We start from the raw sequence: 24121 nt of genomic DNA, 5'->3' as shown, positions 1-24121 counted from the left end.
CAGAGACAGAGCGAGCTGGGGAGTTGGGAGGAGGCATGAGCAACAGCGAGAAGGCTGCTTGTCTGCTGCTGTGGCACTGATCTCAGCCCTGTTAGGGTAGGTGCTCTGGGCATGAAGTTCGTCTCAAAGGAAGTTTGGTGTTTCTGACGAATGGCCTTGCGTAGAACTTGGTTTGCAAAATAGGACCTTGTGTTACTTTTTCCTGACTTTCAAATATGGATTTGAAAATGATAAGATCTCAAATCATGACGGGGATGTACATTTTAATTTTATAATCGCAAAAAGTAAACTTGAGAGGAAAGGGCATTATCTCTCTTTTATCTCTCTCATTTATCTCTTTTATCCTTTCCTGCCATTAACAAAGACCAGATTAGCAGATATTTATTCTATTATCTGGTTAAGCAGAGAGGAGCATTTCTTTTTTAAGGTCTTTGAGAAATTAAGAGATTCGGAGTTAAGATTACTTGCCCCCTCCAGGGTCCTGTACGGAAGCTAGAGAATATTGAGAGATAGACTTGTTTATGGGCAGAAACAAAAGATCTTGGAAAATATTAATACAGCTGAATTAACACAACACTGAACAGGATACTGTGCTTTATCTGAGCAAGGATATGTTTAAAAACAGGCTAGTGGATTGTGGTTGAAAATTAGAGGACAATACTTCTGTCACTTCTGCTGTACGGGCTTGCACATGGTCCATTTACCTCCTGCCTGTGCTTGCCTGACAGTGTGAGTGGGTGTAATAGCATGGAGAGGATGTGAGTGGGATTGATCTGGCATACTATGCATGCGAGGCACACGCAACTGCTGCTGTTTTATTTCACCACTACACCAACAGAAACTGCCCTTATATAGACACTTCTGGCTAGGGTTTTTTTTACAGTCAGGGATAAAATATACTTTATTATAATTGCACGCATTTCATAACCTGCAGATTTCATAACCTGCTAAGAGTGGCTTTGCAGCATGGCAATATTATGTCTTTATGGCTTCTTTTGTGTTGTGGTGGGAAGGGAAGCTGTATTATTTTTTTGCTGTCATGTATGAGCATTTGTCAGTCTCTTTCCCACCACTGTTTGTCTTATTCAGCCTCTGCCTCCACACCCTCCCCAAATCTATCGCAAACGCCGAGAGAGAAACCCTGGACTCCCGTGGTGCACCCTGATAACCCATCCCAAATCTGGAACTGACAAAAAAAAAAAATATTCAAAAAAATGGTGCAGCCTAAACGGGCTGGCACCCACCTAGCTACGGCCCGCGCATCCTCCCCGGCCTCAGCGCCGGCCGGTCCAGCTCGGCCGCCCCGACCCCGGCCAAAACCCGCAGCGGTCCCTGCGGACCTGGGGACAACCTCAAGTTGTCGTGTGTCCCCCTCCCCCCCCGTGGAGCTGGGTCCCGCCGTTCGTGGGGCTTGCGGGCGGCTGCGCCACGATGCTTTTAGGGAACTACGGGGCGCCCACCCGCCCCCCGGCCACCACCGGGGATCGCTCCCTGCCGCCGGCCAGCGCCGCCCCGGGTCCGGCGGGATCGGGGGAATGGGGGGGGGGGGGGGGGGGGGAGGCGGTGCGACCCCCGCCCGGGGCGGTTCCCTGAGCCGTGCCCGCCCTCCCCCGCTCCGCCCCGCCGGCAGCTCCGGGCCCGCCCCACCGGAGGCGCCCCCGCCGCCCCTCCGGGCTGGGGGGAGCCGCTGCCGCCGCCGCCGCTGCCGCTGCCGCTGCTGCTGCTTCTCCAGCCCGGCCCGGCCCGGCGTGAGGCGGGGGGGGAGGAGGAGGAGGAGGAGGAGGAGGAGGCTGAGAGAGAGAGAGAGAGAGAGGGGGGGGGGGGGGGGGGGAGGGAGGGAGGGAGGAAGGGAGGAAGGAAGCAAGGGAGGTGAGGTGAGGTACCGCCGCCGCCAGCCGCCTTGTCGCTCTGCTTTCTGCAGCCGGCGCGGAGGAGGGGGCAGCCCCCGGCAAGGCGTCCCGGCATGCTGAAAGTCACCATGCCCTCCTCTTCATCCTCCTCCTCTTCCTCATCATCATCATCATCATCATCATCCTCCTCCGGCTCCTCGGCCGCTGGCCGCCCCGGGTCCGCCGCGCCCGACTACTGGATCGACGGCTCCAACAAGGACACGTTGGCCCATTACTTCGAGCTGGAGTCCGAGCTGGGACGGTGAGGCGGCGGCGGTGGGACTGGGCGGGACGGGAGGGGACGGGACGGGACGGGACGGGGCGCGGGGCGGCGGCGGGGCCGGCGGCTGCCGGGGGCTGCCGGTTGCTGGTCCACCCTCCCCGCCGGCGCTGCGTCTCTGTGGCGAGAGCGGCAAAACTTTGGTTTTGTGTGAACGGCGTGATGGCTTTCCTGCCATGTGGGCTTTCGAAGGAAAATTGCACCTCCCCGGTAGCCAAGCGGTGCAGATCCCCGAAAGAAACGAGTGATTTTCAGGAGAGGGCATCAGTCCATCTCGGTAAACGCTGGTCCACATGAGCATCTTTACCTTAGTCAGGTTACCTGTGTATCTGCAGACTGTAGACCTAATGCTGTATCAGCTGAATGGTATCGGCATCACTCGGAGAGTACTAAAATGCCAGCTTATTCGCAGCCTCGCTTCATATGAGACCTTTTATCGTTATTGCCATTACCGGCACCTTTAGACCTTGCACTAATAAAACTCTCACCCAAGCAGGGGTCCGTGGATAGGCCTCTGTCAGCAGAGTCTTTCCATTGGAGTGCAGTGCAGACGAGTGAGCTGGTACGTGTTCATTCATGAATTCTGCACTACTGCCCTGATGCTTCTGCCTGGCAACTTAGAGGTCCCAAGCATTTAGTTTTTTTAAAACCAAAGTCCAGTGCAAAATGCTGTTGCCTGTATCTAATGTGCGATTTTTACTCTCTAAATACAGTTGTTGGTTCATGTTGAATTTGTGGGTAGAAAATAACATTTAAAAGAAAGTGGAAAATGACAGCTTTTTTTAAGGGTTTATAGTAGGTGACTTAAATCTGTAAGTCAGTAGGTAACAAATGGCAATTGTTAATTTTGCCGAGGATGGGTATTAAAATCCTGGATGACTGTGGGAAATTTGCAGGTAATAACATGATTGCCTTGGTAGAGTACTTTTGCAGAAAAGGCATGCAATGCAAGTTACTGCTACAAAGCATACCTGTACAGTAACAGACAGGGACTGGAAAGGCTGTAGAAATACAATATATTACGATTCTTGGCTTGCTGGCTATGTCTTAAGCATCTGCTGATACCTTTTTTGCAACTATTGCTCCTCATGCTAGCCAGATTTAAATATAATATATATTAATATAATAAAAATGTAAAGCAGGAAATATTGTAGTGTCAGTTTTGTGCCTGGAATTGGCAAAAAAGTGTGTACTGCTGAGTAACAGCAGTTGATGCCAGCTCTGTCACCTGGATACTGTTATGTGTGGTCTGTCTAGAATTGTTTCAGCATGTGGTGCTAGTGACTGTGGGCTTCGTTTAAGAATAGTTTGTATTGGTGATACATCATGGGTTTGTTGTGTACCTTGGGAAGGGGTTCTAAAATGTGAACTCTTCTGTCTGAGGAAGGAAGAGTTAATGAAAGCTGAGGTGAAGTGGGTTTTTCTGCCTTTCAAGGTTAGGTGCTGAAACCCTGACAAAAGGTTTTAATAAGTAAAAACACCACACCCAACTAGTGTAGAGATGCGAGCCACTAGGTCTGCTCTGCTGTTGGATAGAACTAGGAAATAAGATTTAAAACAAAAGCAGAAAGAATACAGGAGATAAGAACCATCTTAATCGAACACTATGAGGTTGGGAAGGGAGAGCATGTTCTGAGGGAAAATTGCACTAATGGGTATGGCAGAGAGATCTCTGTCCTTAGGTCCCAAGTCTAGCTTTGAGATCCATTCATTGCCAGCATCCAGAGTGCTGATGCTTATCTCAGACCCCCTCTGACAGCCCAAGTCCATCTTAGCAAATCTATAAGGGAGATCCAACAATCCCTCTTGGTTCTTAAGTGTAATATGAAAACTGTGTTGTTTTATCTTGGTAACCTTGTCTCCAACCTTTTAATTTTGGAGGTGATTTTGAGTATGTCTACAAAAATTAGTCATTGCTTAGGTTAGTGGTGGTGAAAGTATATCAGGTGAGGCTGAAAAATGTGGGTATGTGATGCCTTTAGATACAGTACATCAAAACAATATACTCAAATAACCAACAGGAGACACTATCCTAAAATATCTGTAACAAATACAGGGATTGGAAGATGGCTTTTTTTCAGACTGCAAAGACCTGCATTTGGACAGCTGTTGCCAAGTATGGGAGTTCCCCTTTGGAAGGAGTGCCCTTTCTGCAAAGTATGTCTGGCAAATCCCTAAGCCATCATAGTCAGTAATTCTTGCTTGTATGACCAACTAAGGAGTCATGGGAGAAGAGGGGGGGGAGGTCCTGCTAGCAAGAAAAATAATAAACGCCTAAAAGCTTGGGTAGGAGTAAACAGTTGTCTCTGAACAGTTGAGTTCCACAGGCATCAGTTGAGGTGTCTCTGCTGCTCAACGTGCTCGTAAATAAAGGGGTGCAACAGTGATAGTTGCTTGTCTCACTAAATTATTGAGGGTTTTAAAGAAGGGGTTGCCTCTGAAGACTTGCAGAAAGACCTTGTTGGACTGATAGGGCCTTTGAATGGTGGATGAAATTCGGTTTAGAAAGTGAGGGTGGAGGAGAAACCACTTGGTTGTTTTCTTTCCCTAGTAAATCCTGTAGTGAGGTTAAGACAGAGATCTCTGGAGACACGTGTGGTGTGAATGGAACACCTGATTAGAGGTGCCTGTTTGCAGTTTTCTTTGATGCAAGCTCTGCAGGCCATCTGACAAAGCCAGCAAGTCAAAAACGAAAGAGGTAAGGGCATTTCAGTGCAGCACGTAGTTAAGTGGTGGAACTCCTGGCCACTGGGTACTACAGACACTAAAAGCTGACGTGGGTTTAACGGGCAACTAGGCAAGTTTACATTCAGGGAATCCAGTAAGACTGATTAAACATGAAGATATTAACTATTGGACTGTAAGTTGTCGGATTTTATTACTATATTCTTTGATGATGTTGGTACAGGTTTGCTCTGTTCTTCTTGAGGCATCTGTGTCTGGCCACTGTTAGTGACAGCATTCTGGGCTAGACAGGCTTTTATTTTGACCCAGAACAGCTATTCTTGAGTTCTACTAAATGCCTGGCTAGTTTACTGGCTAGTTTAGTCTATTTCTGACAAGGGGATTCTGCACATAACTGGAGTTCACAATGCTGTAAAGATGAAATTTTTGTCTTTCTTTTGTCTGAAGTATGTTCCTTCTCTGAAGGTTTCAACACTGGTCAGTTGTAGGCATTGGAATTTTGTTCTGAGTGTATTTCATCTAAAGCTTATTTTGCACACTCCTTTGGAAAAATATTTTAATAATTTTAAGTTCTAAACTTGTATGTTCCTTAAAGACTAAACTCTTTTGTTAGACTTATATAACCCATGCTGTATCTTTTTGGTACAGTGTTTCTGAATTCAGGATTAGTCCAAAAATGGTATTTGAGTGAAGACGAAGTTCAGTAACAAATTTTTTTGATACTCAGAAGTATTATGAAAAAAGAGTTTCTCTCTGTTGGAATTTTAGTTATGGAATTTTACTTAGCATGCACTCTCTTGCCTAACTGCACCAAACTACGTAACTATTTGAGTTGAAACTGTCTAGTGTTATTATTGTAGGCGTACTGCAGATTTATTAAATGGTCAAGAGCAGCTGGAAGTATTTCCAACCAAATCCCTAGGGCTTTCTTTCACTTTCAAAGGTTAAATAACATAATAATAATTTTAAAAAACCCAGAAAACTTGCAGACATTTTTCTTTGTGTAAGAATGATAAATTAAGATCTTCCAAGGTTACCTTTTCCTTCATGGGTAGTCTTTCAATTGTGTGATCCTTGCTGAGGACCTGAAATTGAAAGGCGCTCAGTACTTGCAACTTACCTTGAATTGACAGTGTGAGCTGAATCATAGGTGGTTTCTGTCCTTGAGTTCTTAGCACAGACAGAGTTTAAATGCAATGTATGGTTTGAACTCAAGATTTCGGTGTGCAGAATGGTGTGTTACTCTGTCAATCCTATTTATGAGTGCTGTCATAGTAGCATCTACTTTTGTAATGGCAGTAGCAGATGAAATCAAGTAACTCCTTTGTGTAAGCATGATTTTATAGAAATGGACTGGTTTTGCACATGATGCTTTGAAGTTCAAACAGTTTTTGCTTTGAAAGTATGCCAATTGTTTTCCCTTCCATTCCTTCATTTAAAAAAAAGGGCCTTTTTTCTGTTCATTTGAAGCATCGTTTGTTATACAGACTGTTTGCCATGTTTGGTTTGAAAATCACTTGCTTGTTTTGCTTTGGAGTGCATGTAAAGTAGGCCAGTCCCTCTTTCAGTAGCACTTTTGCTTATTTGCTTGTGATTTTTAGTATTGGACCTGAGGATTGTCCAAAGAGGTGCAGGCATGCTGCTGATGGCGCACGCTGCCAGCTGTCTGAACGTGAGCGTGGAGTGCTTAGCTGAACCAGGATGAAAATTATCTTTTAGCAGAAGCTGCCTGTGTGGGTTGGCCTGTCCTCCAGGTCACATTGTACCATGAACTGCAACTTGCTCATTACCCTCACACCTTTGGGCAAGCGGTGAGCATTTTCATGCAGGCAGTTCCTGATAGGGAAGGTTGTTGAAGCGGTGGGTCTGAGGCCTCATTTGGGACTGTTGTGGTACGTACGTTAGATGTTGCTTGCAGGTAGGAACATAGGAGATACAGAGGGCATGGCGTCCTTTTGGTGCTGGCAGGTGGATGTGGAGAATGGTCTTCTACATGCCTTGCACCAGCAGGCATAGCCCTAGTTAAAGATTTTCACTTCCATTTCCTCTTGAAGGGGTCCTGTCCACCTCATCTTTTCCCTTGAAAAATGTCCTAAGCATTTGTTTGACCATGAATGTGAACATGCGCTTTGCTCCTTCTACTGAAGCAGTGCTGTTGGGGAGAAGACAGTCCAATACTAAATTGGCCAGAAAGAGGATGACAGATTTTGTTAAGCAAGACACTGCTCTCAGAGTGAGGAAGTCAGTCCCTGTCAAAGTGCACGTTGATCTACAGAGAGTCATAAATAAAAATTAGTACCAAAGAGCAAATGTTTTCTGTGGAAGCTCTATAGCTTCTTAACCCAGTGTTCCGGATGTAATTCCTCACTTGGGTACCAGGAACCAGAACTTGCAATGTATAGCCCTGGTTTTGACAGCTAAAATTCTTTACTCAGTGCAGGGAGAGTATTTTCCTCAGTTTTGTCTGGTTCAGTTCAACAACTAGTTGATTCCGAATTAAAAAACAGGGTGTGGAAAAAGCAAGAAAAGAAAGTTTCCTCTGCCATTCTGTAAATAAAAAAACAAATGAGAGTAGACATGCCATTTCACGTGAGGCTCTCTAATCATAGAGAGGAATGAGCTCTTAGGGTAGATATTTTGAACCTTGCCATGGGAGATTGTTATTGACTTTGTTGTCCAAATAGCTATCTTAGGCACTAAGTTATCTCTCCCTGCATGTTTCTTAGTTAGAAAAGAAGAAAGTTTTTTTTTTTTTGAGTATTTGTTGGCACAGTTGACATTCCATTCTTGTTAGAAAATGACTTTTAATTTTTACAGACAGTTATTCAGATCTGTTTGCAGTTGGGATTTGTGGCAAAACCATTGTTCTGCTGCAGCCAGAGGTTTTGCATTGAACTGCAAACTCAGCACCTGCTTCAGGTCTCAGAAAACATGATAAAATATGCATTTTTCACAATGGCTTATATGTATGTCTTGTTCCTGTTAATACTGTGACTGAAGCACTGTTTCCGTCATGCCATGATGGAAAATAAGTTTGCTAATTCAGTCGGCTATGGACCAAGTGTTTAGCTGTCAATGCTTGTGGACAGTCATGTCAGAGAAGCTAACGTTGTTGTAGCCACCTTCTTTCAGGAATATGTTAATGCTTGTTTCTGTGGAAGAAACTGCCCTGCTATGTCTGTAAATAACCAGATTACTTGGTTTTTAGTCCAATCAGTAATAGCTTAAGTCATAACTATATTACATAAAAAATAGTTTGAAACAAGCTTTTCTTCTTCTAAATATGAACTTAAATAGAGTACTGATAATGGCACGTATTTACATGTTTCCAATTACAGAAGCACTGAGATTTTATTTGTGACATTGCACCATTCCTATTTTTGAAAGGCAATTTGTAGGTGCGTCTGCACTGAAGATTTAGTTTGGGTTGGGAGTGACTTTTGTGAAACAAGCATCCCAGTTATCCCTTCTCACTGTGCTTTGCTTTGCATCAAGGGCGCACAGAGCAGACTTGAGTGTAGCTGAACCAGAAGATGCAGTTCAGGAGCACTTAATCCACTCTAAACCTGTTGTGAACATTCAGTTCACAGGACCAGATCAGGACTCATTTGATGTAAAACCTGCAAAAAGTTTGTGTGTTGATATTCGCATGTTGCCACCATCTGTAACACTGGTGTGCTCCTACTGCACTGCACTACGTGCTAGTGCATACCTAGGTTGTATGTCCTAGTGATACTGTATTTGAATCTAACTGTAGTTAATCCACAAGTTAATTAATAGGATGCTTGCGATATTGTGCATTCAACATAATGCACAGGTCAATGTCTGCTCAAGTTTTAATTAACTTGGAAGCTAAAGGGAATATATATTATATAAATCAAAATTCAGTACTTAAAGTGGGCAGTGAAAGAGTAGTCGTTGTAGAGTATTGCATTATCTCTGTACTCTTATTAGGCTGTGTACTCAATGCATTGTTCTGTCAATAAATTGAGCTGTTACCTTTTTTTTCTATGAAAGGAGTGCTGGAGCAGTTTTGAATAGCTGGAGTGAATAGATGATCATTCTGTGTAATTTTCACAGGTTTCTTGTACTTAAAAAAGAACTATTAATAATGAAAAATTATATTAGAGAATTGTTATTTCTTCTGTCAGCCACTATGCATTTTTGTCATTGGTTTTCGTTATCTTTTTTAATTAAAAAAATATATTTCTAGTGGAGAAAATGAATAGCTCTTGAAATAAGTACTCTTAAGAATACTGAAAAAGTTTTTTGCACATACACCTTTTAGGAGTTGAAAGTAAAGGTATCATTTGTGTTAATGTGAGAAGTGTCATACTTGAGAAACATTGCAGTAATCTGCAAAGGGTCAGATATAACAAAGTCATTCTTTTACCTTGTTACAGAGACATTACATCTGAAATTGCATAAGTATTTTCAAGCTCAGTTGAAAGCATTTCCCTAAGTGTGATTGTGTAATAAGCCTAATGATTCTGGATGGAGGGCAAGTAAATTTACTGAAGCCCTGTGGTATGAGAAGCAAATATGTGTTCATTCCAATGTGTCTTTAGGTGTGTGTCCAAGTGTCCATACTATTGTGTAAGTGACTGTAATGGATGCAGTTTCATTGGCAAAATTCTGCCAGTAACAGATGTTTAAACACTTGCTCACATAGTAAAGAGCCATATCAGGACTGATGCATCCCTACAAAGAGGAAGGCAGGCAGAAAAGCCAGGAGGCCTGCATGGATAAGCGAGGAGCTCCTGGACATGATCAAAAGCAAAAAGGAGGCCTATAGGAGGTGGAAACAGGGATGGGTAGCCTGGGAGAAATACAGAGGAATCATTTGAGCAGCCAGGGATCGGGTTAGACAAGGTAAAGCCCAGATAGAACTAAATCTGGCCAGGGACATTAAGAGAAACAAAAAATCCTTCTTTAAGTATGTCAGCAAGAAAAGAAAGACTAGGGAAGATGTGGGCCCTCTCCGGAAGGAAACGCAAGAGCTGGTTTCCCGGGACAGAGACAGAGCTGAGGTACTCAAATCACTTTTTTGCCTCAGTCTTCACTGGCAAGGACTGCAGCCACACTGCCCGTGATGCAGAATGAAAAGGCAAGGATTGGAAAAATGGAGAACTGCCCACTGTAGGTGAAGATCAAGTACGAGACCACCTGAGGAACCTGAAGGTGCAGAAGTCCATGGGACCCGATGAGATGCATCCACGGGTCCTGAGGGAACTGGCAGATGAGGTCACTAAGCCACTAGCCATCATATTTGAGAAGTCGTGGCTGTCTGGAGAGGTTCCTGCCGACTGGAAAAGGGGAAACATAACCCCTATTTTCAAAAAGGGAAATAAGGAAGACCTGGGGTACTACAGGCTGGTCAGTCTCACCTCTGTGTCCAGAAAGATCATGGAGCAGATCCTCCTGTAAACTGCTAAGGCACATAGAAAACAAGGAGGTGATTGGTGACAGCCAGCATGGCTTCACCAAGGGCAAGTCATGCCTGACAAATTTGGTGGCCTTCTGTGACGAAGGAATTACAACAGCAGTGGACAAGGGAAGACCAACTGATGTCATCTACCTGGACTTGTGCAAAGTGTTTGACACTGTTCCACACGATATCCTGGTCTCTAAATTGGAAAGACATGGATTTGACAAATGGACGGTGGATAAAGAACTGGCTGCATGGTCGCACTGAAAGAGTTGCGTTCAACGGCTCAATGTCCAAGTGGAGAGCAGTGACGAGTGGCATTCCTCAGGGGTCGGTACTGGGGCCTGTACTGTTCAACATCTTTGTTGGCGACATGGGCAGTGGGGCTGAGTGCACCCTCAGCAAGTTTGCTGATGATACCAAGCTGTTTGGTGAGGTAGACACACTGGAGGGGAGGGATGCCATCCAGAGGGACCTGGACAGGCTGGAGAGGTGGGCCCAAGCCAACCTCATGAAGTTCAACCAGGCCAAGTGTAAGGTCCTACATCTGGGTCGGCGAAATCCCAAGCACAAATACAGGCTTGGCAGGGAACGGCTGGAGAGCAGCCCTGAGAAGAAGGACCTGGGTGTGCTGATTGACGAGAAGCTCAACATGAGCCAGCAATGCGCAATCGCAGCCCAGAAGGCCAACCGTATCCTGGGCTGCATCAGAAGAAGTGTGGCCAGCAGGTCAAGGGAGGTGATTCCACCCCTCTACTCCACTCTTGTGAGACCCCACCTGGAGTACTGCATCCAGCTCTGGAGTCCCCAGCATAAGAAGGACATGGACCTGCTGGAATGTGTCCAGAGGAGAGCCACGAGGGTGATCTGAGGGCTGGAGCACCTCTCCTATGAGGAGAGGCTGAAAGAGTTGGGGTTGTTCAACTTGGAGAAGAGCAGGCTCCAGGGAGATTTTATTGTGGCCTTCCAGTACCTAAAGGGGGCCTACAGGAGAGCTGGGGAAGGAAGGACTTTTTACTAGGGCATGTAGCGATAGGACGAGGGGGAATGGCTGTAAACTGGAAGAGGGCAGGTTCAGATTAAACATTAGGAAGAAATTTTTCACTTTGAGGGTGGTAAGGCACTGGAACAGGTTACCCAGAGAGGTTGTTGAGGCCCTATCCCTGGAGGTGTTCAAGGCCAGGCTGGATGTGGCCTTTGGCAACCTGGTCTAGTGGGAGGTGTCCCTGCCTGAGGCAGGGGGGCTGGAACTCAATGATCTTCAAGGTCCTTTCCAACCTAAACCATTCTATGATTCTATGATTTGAAAAGAAGCTCAGTTATGGATGGTGGTCAGTGAAAAAATACTGTTTGCTGTAGCACGTATCCCATCTGTGGAAGTCCAAGTCCTTGCTAGGAAGGACTACCTATCCTCTTCAGTCACTCTGATCACGGAAGTTTTATCTTCCCAAACGTCTGAAAAGGTCAATCAGGAAATATGAAAAAAGTCATCCCCAGCCCTAGTTTTGTTTATAGTCCAACAAATTGAGCTGGTTTTATTCGCAGTAAACCCAAATGATTCTTCTGTGGTCTGCTGCTAGCCAGAAGGCTGGCTGGGCTTTGGGGAAGCGATCTTCAGACATTGCACATTGTGTGGAAAAAAGTGTACAGACTTCACTTATTTTCATCTATGTGTGTACAATATGTCCGAACTGTTAGTAGGAGTTAAGATTGCATGAAAAAGGAAGAACATGTAGTCCCTTGTGCATTCACAATGAAGCAGAATTTAAACATATAAACTTGTGTATTTTCTGTTGACTTCCTCATTTAGACATTTTTACTATGCTTCCTCTCTCCACAATAAGCAGACCTTTATTATCTTAACAATCACTAATTTCACAAGGGATATTCTTTTTACAGTACAGTGATGCTCATTCTGACAACAGGTAACTGAATATTCTGTGTATTTCAAAATAGTGATGCTGCTTTTGGTTCTTGGTTTGTCTAACATCTTTTTCAATATTTATGGTTTCCCTATCTCCTCCATTTTTAAAAAAGATGGGTAACAAAGACAGCTTTTACAACCAGTCATTGATACTTTGGAAATACTCTTGCATTTGTTGTTAGTGATCCTTAATTTGGCCTTGCATTGTCAGTGTCTTCAGCCAGTCAGTAATCACTGGAAAATGCATTTTAACTTACTGGTTACTGCTCTTAAAAACTAAACTCATCTCTACTTTATGAGGGTTATTTTTTTCTTCCTTGTTCTTTGGAGTCTGAGCTAGCAGCTCTGTGAAACCTGAGCTGACGAATCATTAAGAATTTAATTTAGGAATTTTTGTGTTGTGGAAGCATGTTGTTTTCTTGTTGTGACCTTTGCCTTAATTTTGTATCAGTGTTGTGAAAGGTCTTTCAGAGTGACCCCTCTTTTGGCAAAACTGCACAGGATGTGTTTGTTTCACAGAGTCTGTCTGTTAGCTTTTAAACCTCTAGAAACTTACCCGAACAAGGCAAGAAAAGCATACTTCTTCCTTGCTCTGTTCTAACACTGCAGTTCGCAGCCCCTTTCCCAGCTCTTTCTGACCTAGGGAATAAGATCTGTTTCGGAAGGTAAATGCATGTTTTGTTGCGATGGCGTTAGTAGGGAAGGTTCTGCTCAGAATGATATCTCAGTGAGCAGCATGCTTCAGAGCAGCCCAAACGTACTGTAACTGCTGAGGATTATATGTCTTAAGGACAGATTGACATTTCCCTTGAGTTTTACCGGAGTGTATAGGAAGGTTCTGGCCATGCAGGTGGAAGCCTCCTTCTTTTTTCCTGGTTAACTGTGTTTTCTTTTTAAGATCTTTTAGCATGATGCGCTGGGAAAGGTCATTAAAACGAGCTATCGAAGATCTTTTCCAAGTGTGGGGTTTTTGATGAACATATATGTTATATATGCTCCATTTCTTAGGCCATATAACGTTTAAGACAGAAAGGTGGAGTAGTGGTGATATAATACTATACCAATACACACTGCAAATGTATCTTTTCATTATGGAATTAATGCAAAAATGGTGTCATTACTGTCATAGGTTACTATCAGTTAAAACACCTGGACTATTGGGGACCATCAATATTTGCATCTGTTGCCCTGGGAATAGATTGCTGAGGTGTTGTTGCTTTCCTTGTAAAGTAGTTCTAAGTTAGGAGACCCTACAGTAATATGACTTTGAAAGGGACCATTCAATCTTTAGCAACCAAAGCTTTTGTCTCTTTGAATTTCATCTGCAGGGGATAACAGGAGAGAAATTATTTGTTGTGAATCACCAAAACACACGGTCAGACCTGTATGCTAATTCTGACATAAGTGAAGTAATCACCTCAACAACGTAATGCTGTAGCTTATAAGTTGTCCTCCTTTCACATATGCGGTTATCTGTTAGAACTGAAAACCGTAAAATGTAAAATAAAAGATAAGGAAAAAAAATTATAAACCAGGCTGCTCTTTGACAGTTTACTATTTATCATGGCTTTTTGCGGGGGGGGGGGGGGGGGGGGGAGGGATGATAAACCAATGGTAAAAGCAAGTCCAAGATTCATAATGCACAGCCTTAAAACCAACAACATTAAAATTTAAGGTCTTCAACAAATGTATAGTCTGTGCACCGATGCATACCTCGCTGTGAGCATCCATATGCCACAGATAAGATGCCAGAACTGCAACTTCACCTCAGAACTGATGTCATCTCCACAGTCCTTTTCCCCAAACTGTACTCACTGGAAATATGTGATGCATCTCTCCAACACCATCAAAAAAAGCAGTTTCTTCAGTTTAAGGAAGAGGCATCATTCTAAACCAGTTGTTCCCCACCCCCCCCCCCCCCGCCCCCGCAACAATTTTTCCTCCTTGCAAGTATTCATAGTTTATTCTCAATTCAGCTCATCATAAACACAACAGTATTGTTACTTATTTTCAGTCTTTTGATCTTTAAAGCATATCCACATCTACCAGGTTCACTGCCTTTGGGAACTGATACAGCATCTTAAAATACTCAGTTGATTATCGTTTTATTCATGAAGATGACCCTGATTTCTCCACAGACTTCAGCAGAACTGCATACTGTATAAACAGAAATGTTCTACAAATGTCTTGATTTTATGTTTTCTAATGAAGCAGTATAGCATCCTGTGACTGAGGGGCATCAATCAGATCAGTTGTCACAAATTGTGAATTGCTTGTTGACATTTGTTCATTTAATAAAAAGCTCAAACGCTGACATTAGTAGATAACAAATTCATGTAAAGAAGTTGGGATTAGCTCAGAAATGAAATGCAGGAATTCCAATTTAATCTAAATAAATTACTTTCAATGAACAATTTTGCACTCATGAATGAATGGAAACAAAAAAGTGTACAAGATCTTAATGAATATCCATGGAATAAGAAGTCTTCTATTATTTTAAAGTACTTCTGAAATAATATTCATATTGATTTTTTCTTTAAATAATACTTGTTAACGGAGGCACACTGCCAGTACTAAAGAAGGTGCTATGTGATTTTAATTTTGTGGTTAGCTGTAAAAAAATGTTAATACTGTGATGAAAGGAGTGGACTTTCATACCCCTTCTGTGGAAGGCTGGCCATAAATTATGGGACTTTCAGTTAATAATGAGACCTTCTAGCTGCTTATATGCTTTGGAGATTGGTTGCTTGAATTTTATTCAAACTTGAGAAAGTACCTCTTTCAGGTTCTCTATATATGCAAGACAGTGTTTTCTGTTTCTGATTTATTAGGTGTCCTGCACCGGTCTAACATTGTGGACCAATGAGGGTGTTTTAAGAACATGCTTTGGGCCAGAAATTATTTAAATTCTTTTGGCACAGATTGATTTTTTTTTTTTTTTTTTAATGTGCTGCTATTACATAGCTTGATACTTCTGCAGAGAAAATGGATTTCTTGGTAAGACTTGTAAGGCCTCAAGATAAAGTCTACCGTGGATGAGTACTGATTTTTTCTTTATTTTAGCCTATTGACATGTTTTCTAGATTAATGAACCACGATTCTGATCTGGCATACAGTGCTTTATAGATGTATGTTTTCCTTGTGGAGAACACTTGCTTGTCAGCTTTCCATATTGTGCAATAATGATTTGCTAAAACTGAACACAGAACACATTGAGAACTCTGACATCATTATCATAATCTAAGTTCAGAGACCTGTAAGATGCGTGTGCATGAATGTTTTTACCTCCTAGCTTTGCTGGATGGCACCCCGTCTTGTGCTGTAGAGGCAGCAAGTGATCCATCTCTCTACATTCTCTTCAAACCTTCATCATTTTCTGGCTGATTAGCTTACTAAAATTAAAAAGGGGAGGGCTACAAAGTTGAGTTTGTCATGGGAAGCAACGCTTTGTGGTGTAGATACAGATACTGATGATCATTTAGGAAATGACTTACGATTTTGTTTAGTGACTTTAGGTTTCAGTAATCAGATGAAGAGCCATAATAAAGTTGAGTGTTTTTTTTCTCCCCGCCCCACCTTCTAAGTTTTTTTTCCTGGGATTCTTTGCAGCCTGGTGGAAGCTGCAAATGGTATGGAGCGCACTGTTCACTACACACCAGTCTGTTAGCTAACTCACAGGGCATTAACTTGATCTGAAAGAGGAAGCTAGGTCTAGTCTTAACAAGATAGTGTTAGAACAGCAAGTAACTGTTAATATTGGAGCAATACTTCTGTCACTAAAAAAGCAAAATAAATTCAGTTTGTTAGCTGCAGGTGAGAGGAAGGCCAGTGCATTTATTGCATCTGATTCTCTCTTCACAGCAATTTATTTCGAAAATATCTTAACTGCATACAATAACAGAATTTGGATTGGTAGGTAAAATTAATAATCAATGAATGCTAAGTAAGATCGGTAATCAGTTTCCAGATTGGGTCAACGTGTAATGAAAAATCTGCAAATGAAAGAGATCCCCTAAAATTCACTGGAATATTTTCTGCTCTGACTACCATAGAGCTGAAATTCATCTCCACCTCCATAATACCTACATAATAAATATGCAGATAAATTATTTTTTGAATTTAAATTCAAATCTCATCTCTATGCATAATTCATATCATAGGTGTTCAAAAGTAGGTGGAACAGGACTAAGACTGAGTGAAAACGGCAGTTTTATTCATTACTATAAAAATTTGCTCACAGAGTGGATTTAATTTGCAGTAGCATAAAGAGAATACTCTTCTTTTTCCGGAGAATCATTCATTTCAAATGACAAAACAACCTGGGTCATCTCCTCCTCTGCCTTCTCCTCCTCCTCAGCACAACAGTATCTTTTTGACCATATGAATATTCAGTTTGTCTAGTTAAAAGACAATAGCTTATGTTACGGTGAAGTGATTTAAGCTGGTTTGATCTATCCTAGTCTATTTTTATTGTTCTTGCAAATGTATGTATTACAAAATAGAGACCAAGATATTTTAACCTCTTCACGTTCTTTTTCTGCATGACTTCAGAAAGCATGAAACATCATTTGTTATGAAAACCATCATAGTAGAGGTATTTCCCTTGCAGATGACCATCTAAGTTAGAACGGGTGAAATTTATTCTTTAAATAAGCAGCCCAACAAATCTTACTTTCTTTCTCCTGTCAGCCCTGTTTCGTGAACTGGTTATGTTTGGGTTTTTTTTAGAATGAATACAATAAATATTTACCAGATAGCCCATTTAAATAGTTTGCCATGGTGCTTCTTATGAACCATGTGTTTTAACTGTATTGAATGCCTAGTAAGACCATTTTATTGTGTTCTTCCCTAGTCACAGCCGAAACAGAATAATAGTTATTAGCAAGATGTGTTAGTGCCACACAATGGCATGTGATCACTGGGAGACCATATTTCATGCTTGAGAGTCTTGCCTCTTAGTTTCTTTTTTCCACATATTCATATCTTTGCAGTAGTGAATTGGCAGATTTGAGAAACTCCAGAGTTTCCATGCCATGCTAAATTTCAGTATTTTGGCATTTGTTTTTGTTTTGAGTTAGGACGAGCAATTGAAGTATTAGCATGATGTGGATAAGGGACAGTTTCACAGCATGAAATTTTTCAACAATTTTGAATTAAAATTTACAAACACTTTCACATTTTACATTTTGTGTTAATTAAAGACATTCTTGACTTGTGAAGTAACCAGATTGCAAGAACAAACTATGTTTATCTCTTGTACCATGGTGCCTTATGAAAATTTTGGTGCAGGTCCCTCTACTGACTGTTTTCACCTTCTGTCTTTAGTTCCTGCTTGGACTGCGTTTTACGTGTTAAACCACAAGCGGTGCAGCTGTCATATGATATATTTCCCTAATGGAGCATAGGGAGGTTGCAGAAGCTGTGTTTATCAGCTGACTCCAGTTATAAAGTTCCCAGACTTTTCTAGTAAGAACAATAAACATTATTGAATGGGATGGCATCCCATTTGCCTTTCTTACAGCTGCTGTCTTGGCAGCTTATAGATGTCCGGTTGTTTGTTGCTCAAACTGTATGTCTTCTGTTTTGTTTCTCTTTTTCAAATTGATGAGACATATTTCATAGCAAAGTTCTTATTATTTCTCTGTAATGCATGACCTTGCAGTTAATACAGCTAAATTTTATGCCTTTTCTCTTGCTCCGGCTCCCCAGGTAGTAAGTTCAGTTTTTCCTTTCTGATAGTACAGCCCTCTCTTGTATTGCCAGTGCCTCCCCACCCTTATCATCAGCATACTCCTAAGTTTATGCCAAAATCAACTCTTAAAATATTAAATAAGATGTATAACAAACCAAAGGAATATTGCTCAAACATGCAGGTTGGAAAAAAATAGAAACACTGGAGTAAAGAGCAATGTCTTTCTGGTGAGCTTTTGGTGAAGGTTAGATTGCATAGGCAAATTTTCTTGAAAGGGAGAAAAAAAATCCTAAAAGCAAATGGTTTATGAAACTGTTCCCCTCTATACCATTATCCCACTCAAACTGAAACTGAAAAAATTGGTATTATTGCCGCATTGCCCATACCAAGGATGAATCAGTTCCTTTATGTTCGTGTGGTGACTCCTTGTTGCTTTAGCTAGGGATATCTAGGGCCATTCTCACCCTCCTTCTCCCCAGCTCCTAGTGCTTTCTTTTTTTTTAGAACGTGCTCCCAATCATCTTTATGCAAAAAGGAAGAAATATTCTCTACTCTTTTTGATGGGTGCAAATTCAGAAGCTAAAAAATTGGGCATTCTACACCTGTTTTCTTGCGATGAGTGCCAAACAGGGTATAGTTGCTATGCTAGTCAGAAAGCTGACAGAAATCTTGGTGTTTCAGGGGAAGTGAGGGATTAGATTTCAATAGGCAGGTAAGTTTCTACCACCATACAACTCTCCTCATCCCATTTTTGGAATGTGGATTAAGTGTGGATAAACTTTTATGATTCCTGAATGTAGAAGGACTCAGCTCCAGTTATTCTGTCAAACAAAAATGAAAAATAGCATGTTTTTAAATGGTATTTGAAAATTATGTGGGTCTGTGAGCTAATAGGACCTGATTTGCCCTTGGTTTTTATCCAGCCAACATAATAATTGCAGTTGTGAAAAGTGACTGCAACAGTAGCATAAAATGCTTGCCTTCATACGTATTATGAAAAATCCCATTTAAACTTATTTGTAAATTTTTCATCTGAAAATATACTGTAGAAGAATTGGGTTTCTTTAGTCCAAGAGGGTTCTAGGGAAAGGTGATGATAGTTCTCCAATAGAGAACCACACCTGTGAGGTAGAATAATTCACTTAAATTTAAGGACTTCTGCATGCAAAGGAGGAGAGAAGTAGCTTGACTAAGATTGCAATAAAAATTGCAATTTAGAAGAAAGTATATAACCATCTGTGGTTCTCTAACAGCCTTTTCAATATGAGCATGAGGGACAAGAAATGTGCCTAAAATTGTATGTGATCATTTTGTGAAAGAGCCTGTACGACATGGTTGCCCATATTAGCAGGAGCTGTCTTGGTGACTCAGGAGAGTTCTTCCTGCTTATCTTCAGAATAACTGTATTGGTTTTCAGTGTCCACTTGTTGATAGCAGTAAGTTCAATATTGATCTGCTGACATCACCAAGGGATCAGCCAAATTCTCCTAGTCGCATTCTTATCTCAAATTGAAATCAAAATCTCTTTGGGGGACAATGTTGTGGCCTCTACACCCTTAATGCCTGGCTAGTGGAAAATGTAGCTAAACTGGAGGTGTTGCTCTCATAGATGAGTATGTAGTGCACTGGATATGTGTGTTACTGTGTTTAAAGGAAACTTAAATTTGCATTTCAGTAAGAATCAACTCTAATGATAGTATGGATACATTTTTCATTCCGCCTGTGGAGACGTCTTCTTTGGAAACACGAAGTATTTATTTTCAGAACTTTCAGCCATTTCAAAATCTGGGGAAAAAAAAAATCACATCTGAAAATCCTGTTTTCTCTATACTGACTAATGTATGCATATATGTTTGCAATATAAGCTTAAAATGAACTGGTCATCCTAAATTATTTGAGCCTTTATAGTGAAAGAATGGCTGTGCTGAGTCAGAGCAAAGGTCTGTTTAGGCCAATACCCCGTCTCCATCTGTAGTGAGAAGCACGTACCTAGAAAGGAGTGTAAAAACAGGGCAAGCATCTTAGGATACTTGCCCAGACCAGTCCCTCAACCTTCAGAAATCTGAAGCCAAATCTGAAGCTTCAGCTCTGTTCCTCATATCAGAATAGTGATGCAGATTTGTGTGCAGTGCTCAAGATGTAACACAGAATCACAGAATGGATGAAGTTGGCAGGCACCTCTTAAGATCATCTAGTCCAGCCTCTCTGCTTAAGCAGAGTCAGCTAGAGAAGGTTTTCCAGGACTGTGTCCAGTGGAGTTTTGAATGTTTCTACAGATGGATTTATTCGCAAAGTAAATTTATACAGGGGATAACTCTTAATGCTTCTTAACAGTTGTTGGGTTTTGGGTTCCTTTTTTTTTTTTTTTTTTTTTTAACTACAATTGGCCATGGAGTTGATGATTTGTAGAACTTTTTCTTAGATTTCAAGATTTCTTTGCTTGTGATAATAGGCCACTTAGTCTGTTTAAAATATGAAATTAGGATTGTGTTCAATATTCATAATTTTGTATTTATTTACACGGAATTTCATTTTCCATTTAATACCCTGTCACTCAATCTCAGTAGAGTCCTCTTGCAGCTCTTCAGTTGGGCAGAAACTTAGTATTATGAAGAACTACTAATTAGTATTATGAAGAACTTCTATTATAAAAAAAAACCCAACCAACTCATGTCACATCATTTCTCTCTCAGCTCCTGTACCAGCTTGTTGAGTAGCAGACACCAGTTCTGGTCTGTCAGACTTACTGATTACCTCTGTGCACTGTGAAAACTAAGCACTTATTCCTTCCCTGTTTTCTGTTTCTTAACCAACTACTAGCTCATTTCTGCCTTCTGTGGCTTCCTCAAGAAACTTTGGTGAGGGACCTTGTCAAGTAACTTTGGGAAATCCAAGCAGACTAATTGATGAAATCTACCTTATTCAAATGCTTGCTGAATCTTTCAAAGAACTTCGGTGATTTTGAGCCATGACTTCCTTTTACAGAAGCCACATTGATTATTCTCCAGGCTATCATACATGTGTCCACAGATCCCTTTCTTAGACCTTAAAATGACTTCAGCTATATAGAGCAAGCATACAGTCCTCCAGTTCTCCAATTGTCTCTCATAACTGTTTTTAAAATTTTTTGTCACGTTTGTTTCTTTCAAGCCTAAAAAGGCTGAGTAAGTGTTGTACGAGAGGTTACGCATTACCTTAATTTGAGCTATTTCATCCATGAGTTATGAATTTAAAGTTAACTCGTTAAGTGAGTCTCAACTGGTGCCTATAACATGCTATTGGTCATTTTATCTGTTTGTTCCATCATCTCTTCTGCCTCTTCTCTCTCTCTTCATTTTGGGAAGTTTGAAGACTTTTTTTTATCTTCTGGGTAAAGAAAGATTCTAGCATTGGAAAAAATTCTGTTTGTTCAACATCAGATTTATCATAGGAGGCTGCTCACTAGACACAAACTCTTTACAGAATTAAAATTTTACAGTCACAGTGTGGTCGCTCTTCACTGTATTATGGCCATTCTGTGCTGCAGAATGCTGTAGCGATTGACTTCAATGCAGAATGTTTTTCATTCGGTGAAAACAAGGAAGCGGTTGCTCTCCTGCCCCTTGAGGCAAATGCCTGTAAATAGTAGATCTGAGAAGCTTCACTGCTGCTCGTCTTTGTGAGATTTCATTCTACACCTTCCTTTTACTGTACTTTAGCACAGTTTGGGCAAGGTGAAGGTCTTCACATATTTTTACTGGTTTTTATGTCTGTCTGCATGTTGTTAGCTACTTTAAGTACAATCAAGGAGAAACCTGTATGACTAAAGATAAGCAAAAATTTTGTGAAAGTATTTTCTGTCCCCATGCTGTAACTAATCAGTTCGTTTGTCTTTTTGATGAACTGTGCAAGGGACAGAACAGTTTGGGAAGCTGAGAGAGAGAAGTTGAATTCCTAGCTAATAGGCAGATAGAGAAAATGTATTTGCTGTTGTAGGCATAGTTTTTGGTACAGAAATGGTGAAGGAAGATTACAAGTCTTGCATCAGATCTACTGTTTTCCTGTGGGGCTGGAAATGATTCAGGTAACAATTCGTTTGTATAACTTGTAAGAAAAGTGTATGTGACTGAAAGGCTGGCAAAAATATTATTGGACAGTGAAACTTATGCCTAAATTACCTCCATTTAGCCTGACTAAACTATATAAGGAGTGTTTCAGTATCTACTAATCAATAATTTGAATGCTGGCTCCTTGGCTTATTAGTCCTTTCTGCCAACTTTTGTTCTGTCAGTGTTCATCTGTTATGACAGACAACATTACAATATCAATTTTGTTGTAGAAAAAACTCAATCTTGTTTAACTGCTTGGAAGTAAAACAGGTAAGTGACAGTGTTGACTGAAACTAATTGTGCTTAGCTAAACAATCCCGGTTCCCTCAGCTGTTCCTCATAAGACTTGTGCTCTAGACCCTCACCAGCTTCTTTGCCCTTCCCTGGACACACTCCAGCACCTCAATATCTTCCTTGTAGAAAGGGCCCCAAAACTGAACATGGTATTTGAGGTGTGGCCTTACCCGTGCTGAGTACAGGGGGACAATCACTGTCTGGCCACACCATTTCTGATATACTCCAGGATGCTGTTTGCCTTCTTGGCCACCTGGGCATACTGCTGGCTCATATTCAGCCAGCTGTTGACCAACACCCCAGGTCCTTTTCTTCCAGGCAGCTTTCCAGCCGCTCTTTCCCAAGCCTGTAGCGCTGCATGGGGTTGTTGTGACCCAAATGCAGGACCCAGCACTTGGCCTTGTTGAACCTCATACCATTGGCCTCGGCCCATCGATCCAGCCTGTCCAGATCCTTCTGTAAAGCCTGCCTACCCTCATGCAGATCAACACTTCCACCCAGCTTGGTGTCATCTGCAAACTGTCTGAGGGTGCACTCAATCCTCTTGTCCAGGTTGTTGATAAAGATATTAAAGAGAACTGGCCCCAATACTGAGCCCTGGGGAACAGCACTTGTGACTGGCCACCAACTGGATTTAACTCCATTCACCACCACTCTCTGGGCCCGGCCATCCAGCCAGTTTTTCACCGAGCGAAGAGTATGCCCATCTAAGCCATGAGTAGCCAGTTTCTCCAGGAGAATGCTGTAGGAAATGGTGTCGAAGGCTTTACTAAAGTCCAGGTAAACAACATCCACAGCCTTTCCCTCACCCACTAAGCAGGTCACCTTGTTATTGAAGGAGATCAGGTTAGTCAAGCAGGACTGGCGTTTCGTAAATCCATGCTGACTGAACCTGATCATCTGGTTGTCCTGTACATGCCACTTGATGGCACTCAAGATGACCTGCTCCATAGCCTTTCGTGGCACCGACGTGAGATTGACAGGCCTGTAGTTTCCCGGATCCTCCTTGTGGATGGGCATTAGATTTGCTAACCTCCAGTCAACTGGGACCTCCCTGGTTAGCCCAGACTGCTGATAAATGGTCGAAAGTGGCTTGGTGAGCATTTCTGCCATCTCCGTCAGTACCCTTGCGTGGATCCCATGTGTCCCCACAGACTTGTGTGTGTCTAAGCATTGTAGCAGGCTGCTAACCATTTTCCTTTGGATTATGGGGGCTTCATTGTGCTCCCTGTCTCTGTCTTCCAGCTCAGCAGGCTGGGTACCCCAACATAACTCATCTGGTGCAAGTGCTTCTGACAACAGTCAACGGGCGCAGGAGATGCACAGCTTGCTTCTGTGCATGATCAGATGAAAGATTCTGAAGGTATGTTGAGCTCCAGTGGTTGTGCAAAGCAGCCTCTCAGGGACTGTGTGTGCTTCTCCATGCCTGAGTTGCTCCAGGCATCAGAAATTTTGGAGGCATTGTCAGCCCCTCTGCTGGTGTTGCCTTTCTTTCCACCTTAGTACAGAGGTGCTCAGAAAAGATGCTTTGGGTTTAATCCACTTCTTCTTTCATGCCTATGTTTTGCTGACTCCACATCTCAGAGTGTCAAACATCTGACAACAGCTGCAGTCCGTAATTGCTGGTAAATGTCTAGAAGTAGCTACAAGTTGCTTGACAATTTCTTATCTTTCTCCAGCTAAACTCTCCTTTTGTGCATCTTCATAGGGTCACCCTTCTAATAACATGACATAGAAGAAAAAAAACTCCTTTCTTCCCCAGCTGTCACACTGCAGGTCTGTGAGCAGTGCAGAGAGGAAAGCCACTGTGAGAATATTCTTCCTCACTTGTAAGTTTTTCA

General features: G+C 42.0%; 1 protein-coding gene across 1 annotated transcript in view; it reads left to right on the top strand.

Annotated features, from left to right (window-relative positions):
• Positions 1–1963: 1963 nt before the first annotated feature.
• Positions 1964–24121, top strand: part of CAMK4 (calcium/calmodulin dependent protein kinase IV) — a gene marked incomplete at both ends in the record, with an annotated part of 170047 nt that continues 147889 nt past the window's right edge. The window contains one exon of the mRNA XM_082497511.1: positions 1964–2151. Coding sequence (XP_082353637.1) covers positions 1964–2151 — 188 coding nt within the window. The remainder of the gene's footprint in view (positions 2152–24121) is intronic.

Source organism: Vanellus vanellus (genome assembly GCF_965231255.1).
Source record: "Vanellus vanellus genome assembly, chromosome: Z".
NCBI lineage: Eukaryota > Metazoa > Chordata > Aves > Charadriiformes > Charadriidae > Vanellus > Vanellus vanellus.
Note: the sequence above shows the minus strand (reverse complement) of the source record. Positions and strands in the feature narration are given on the sequence as shown.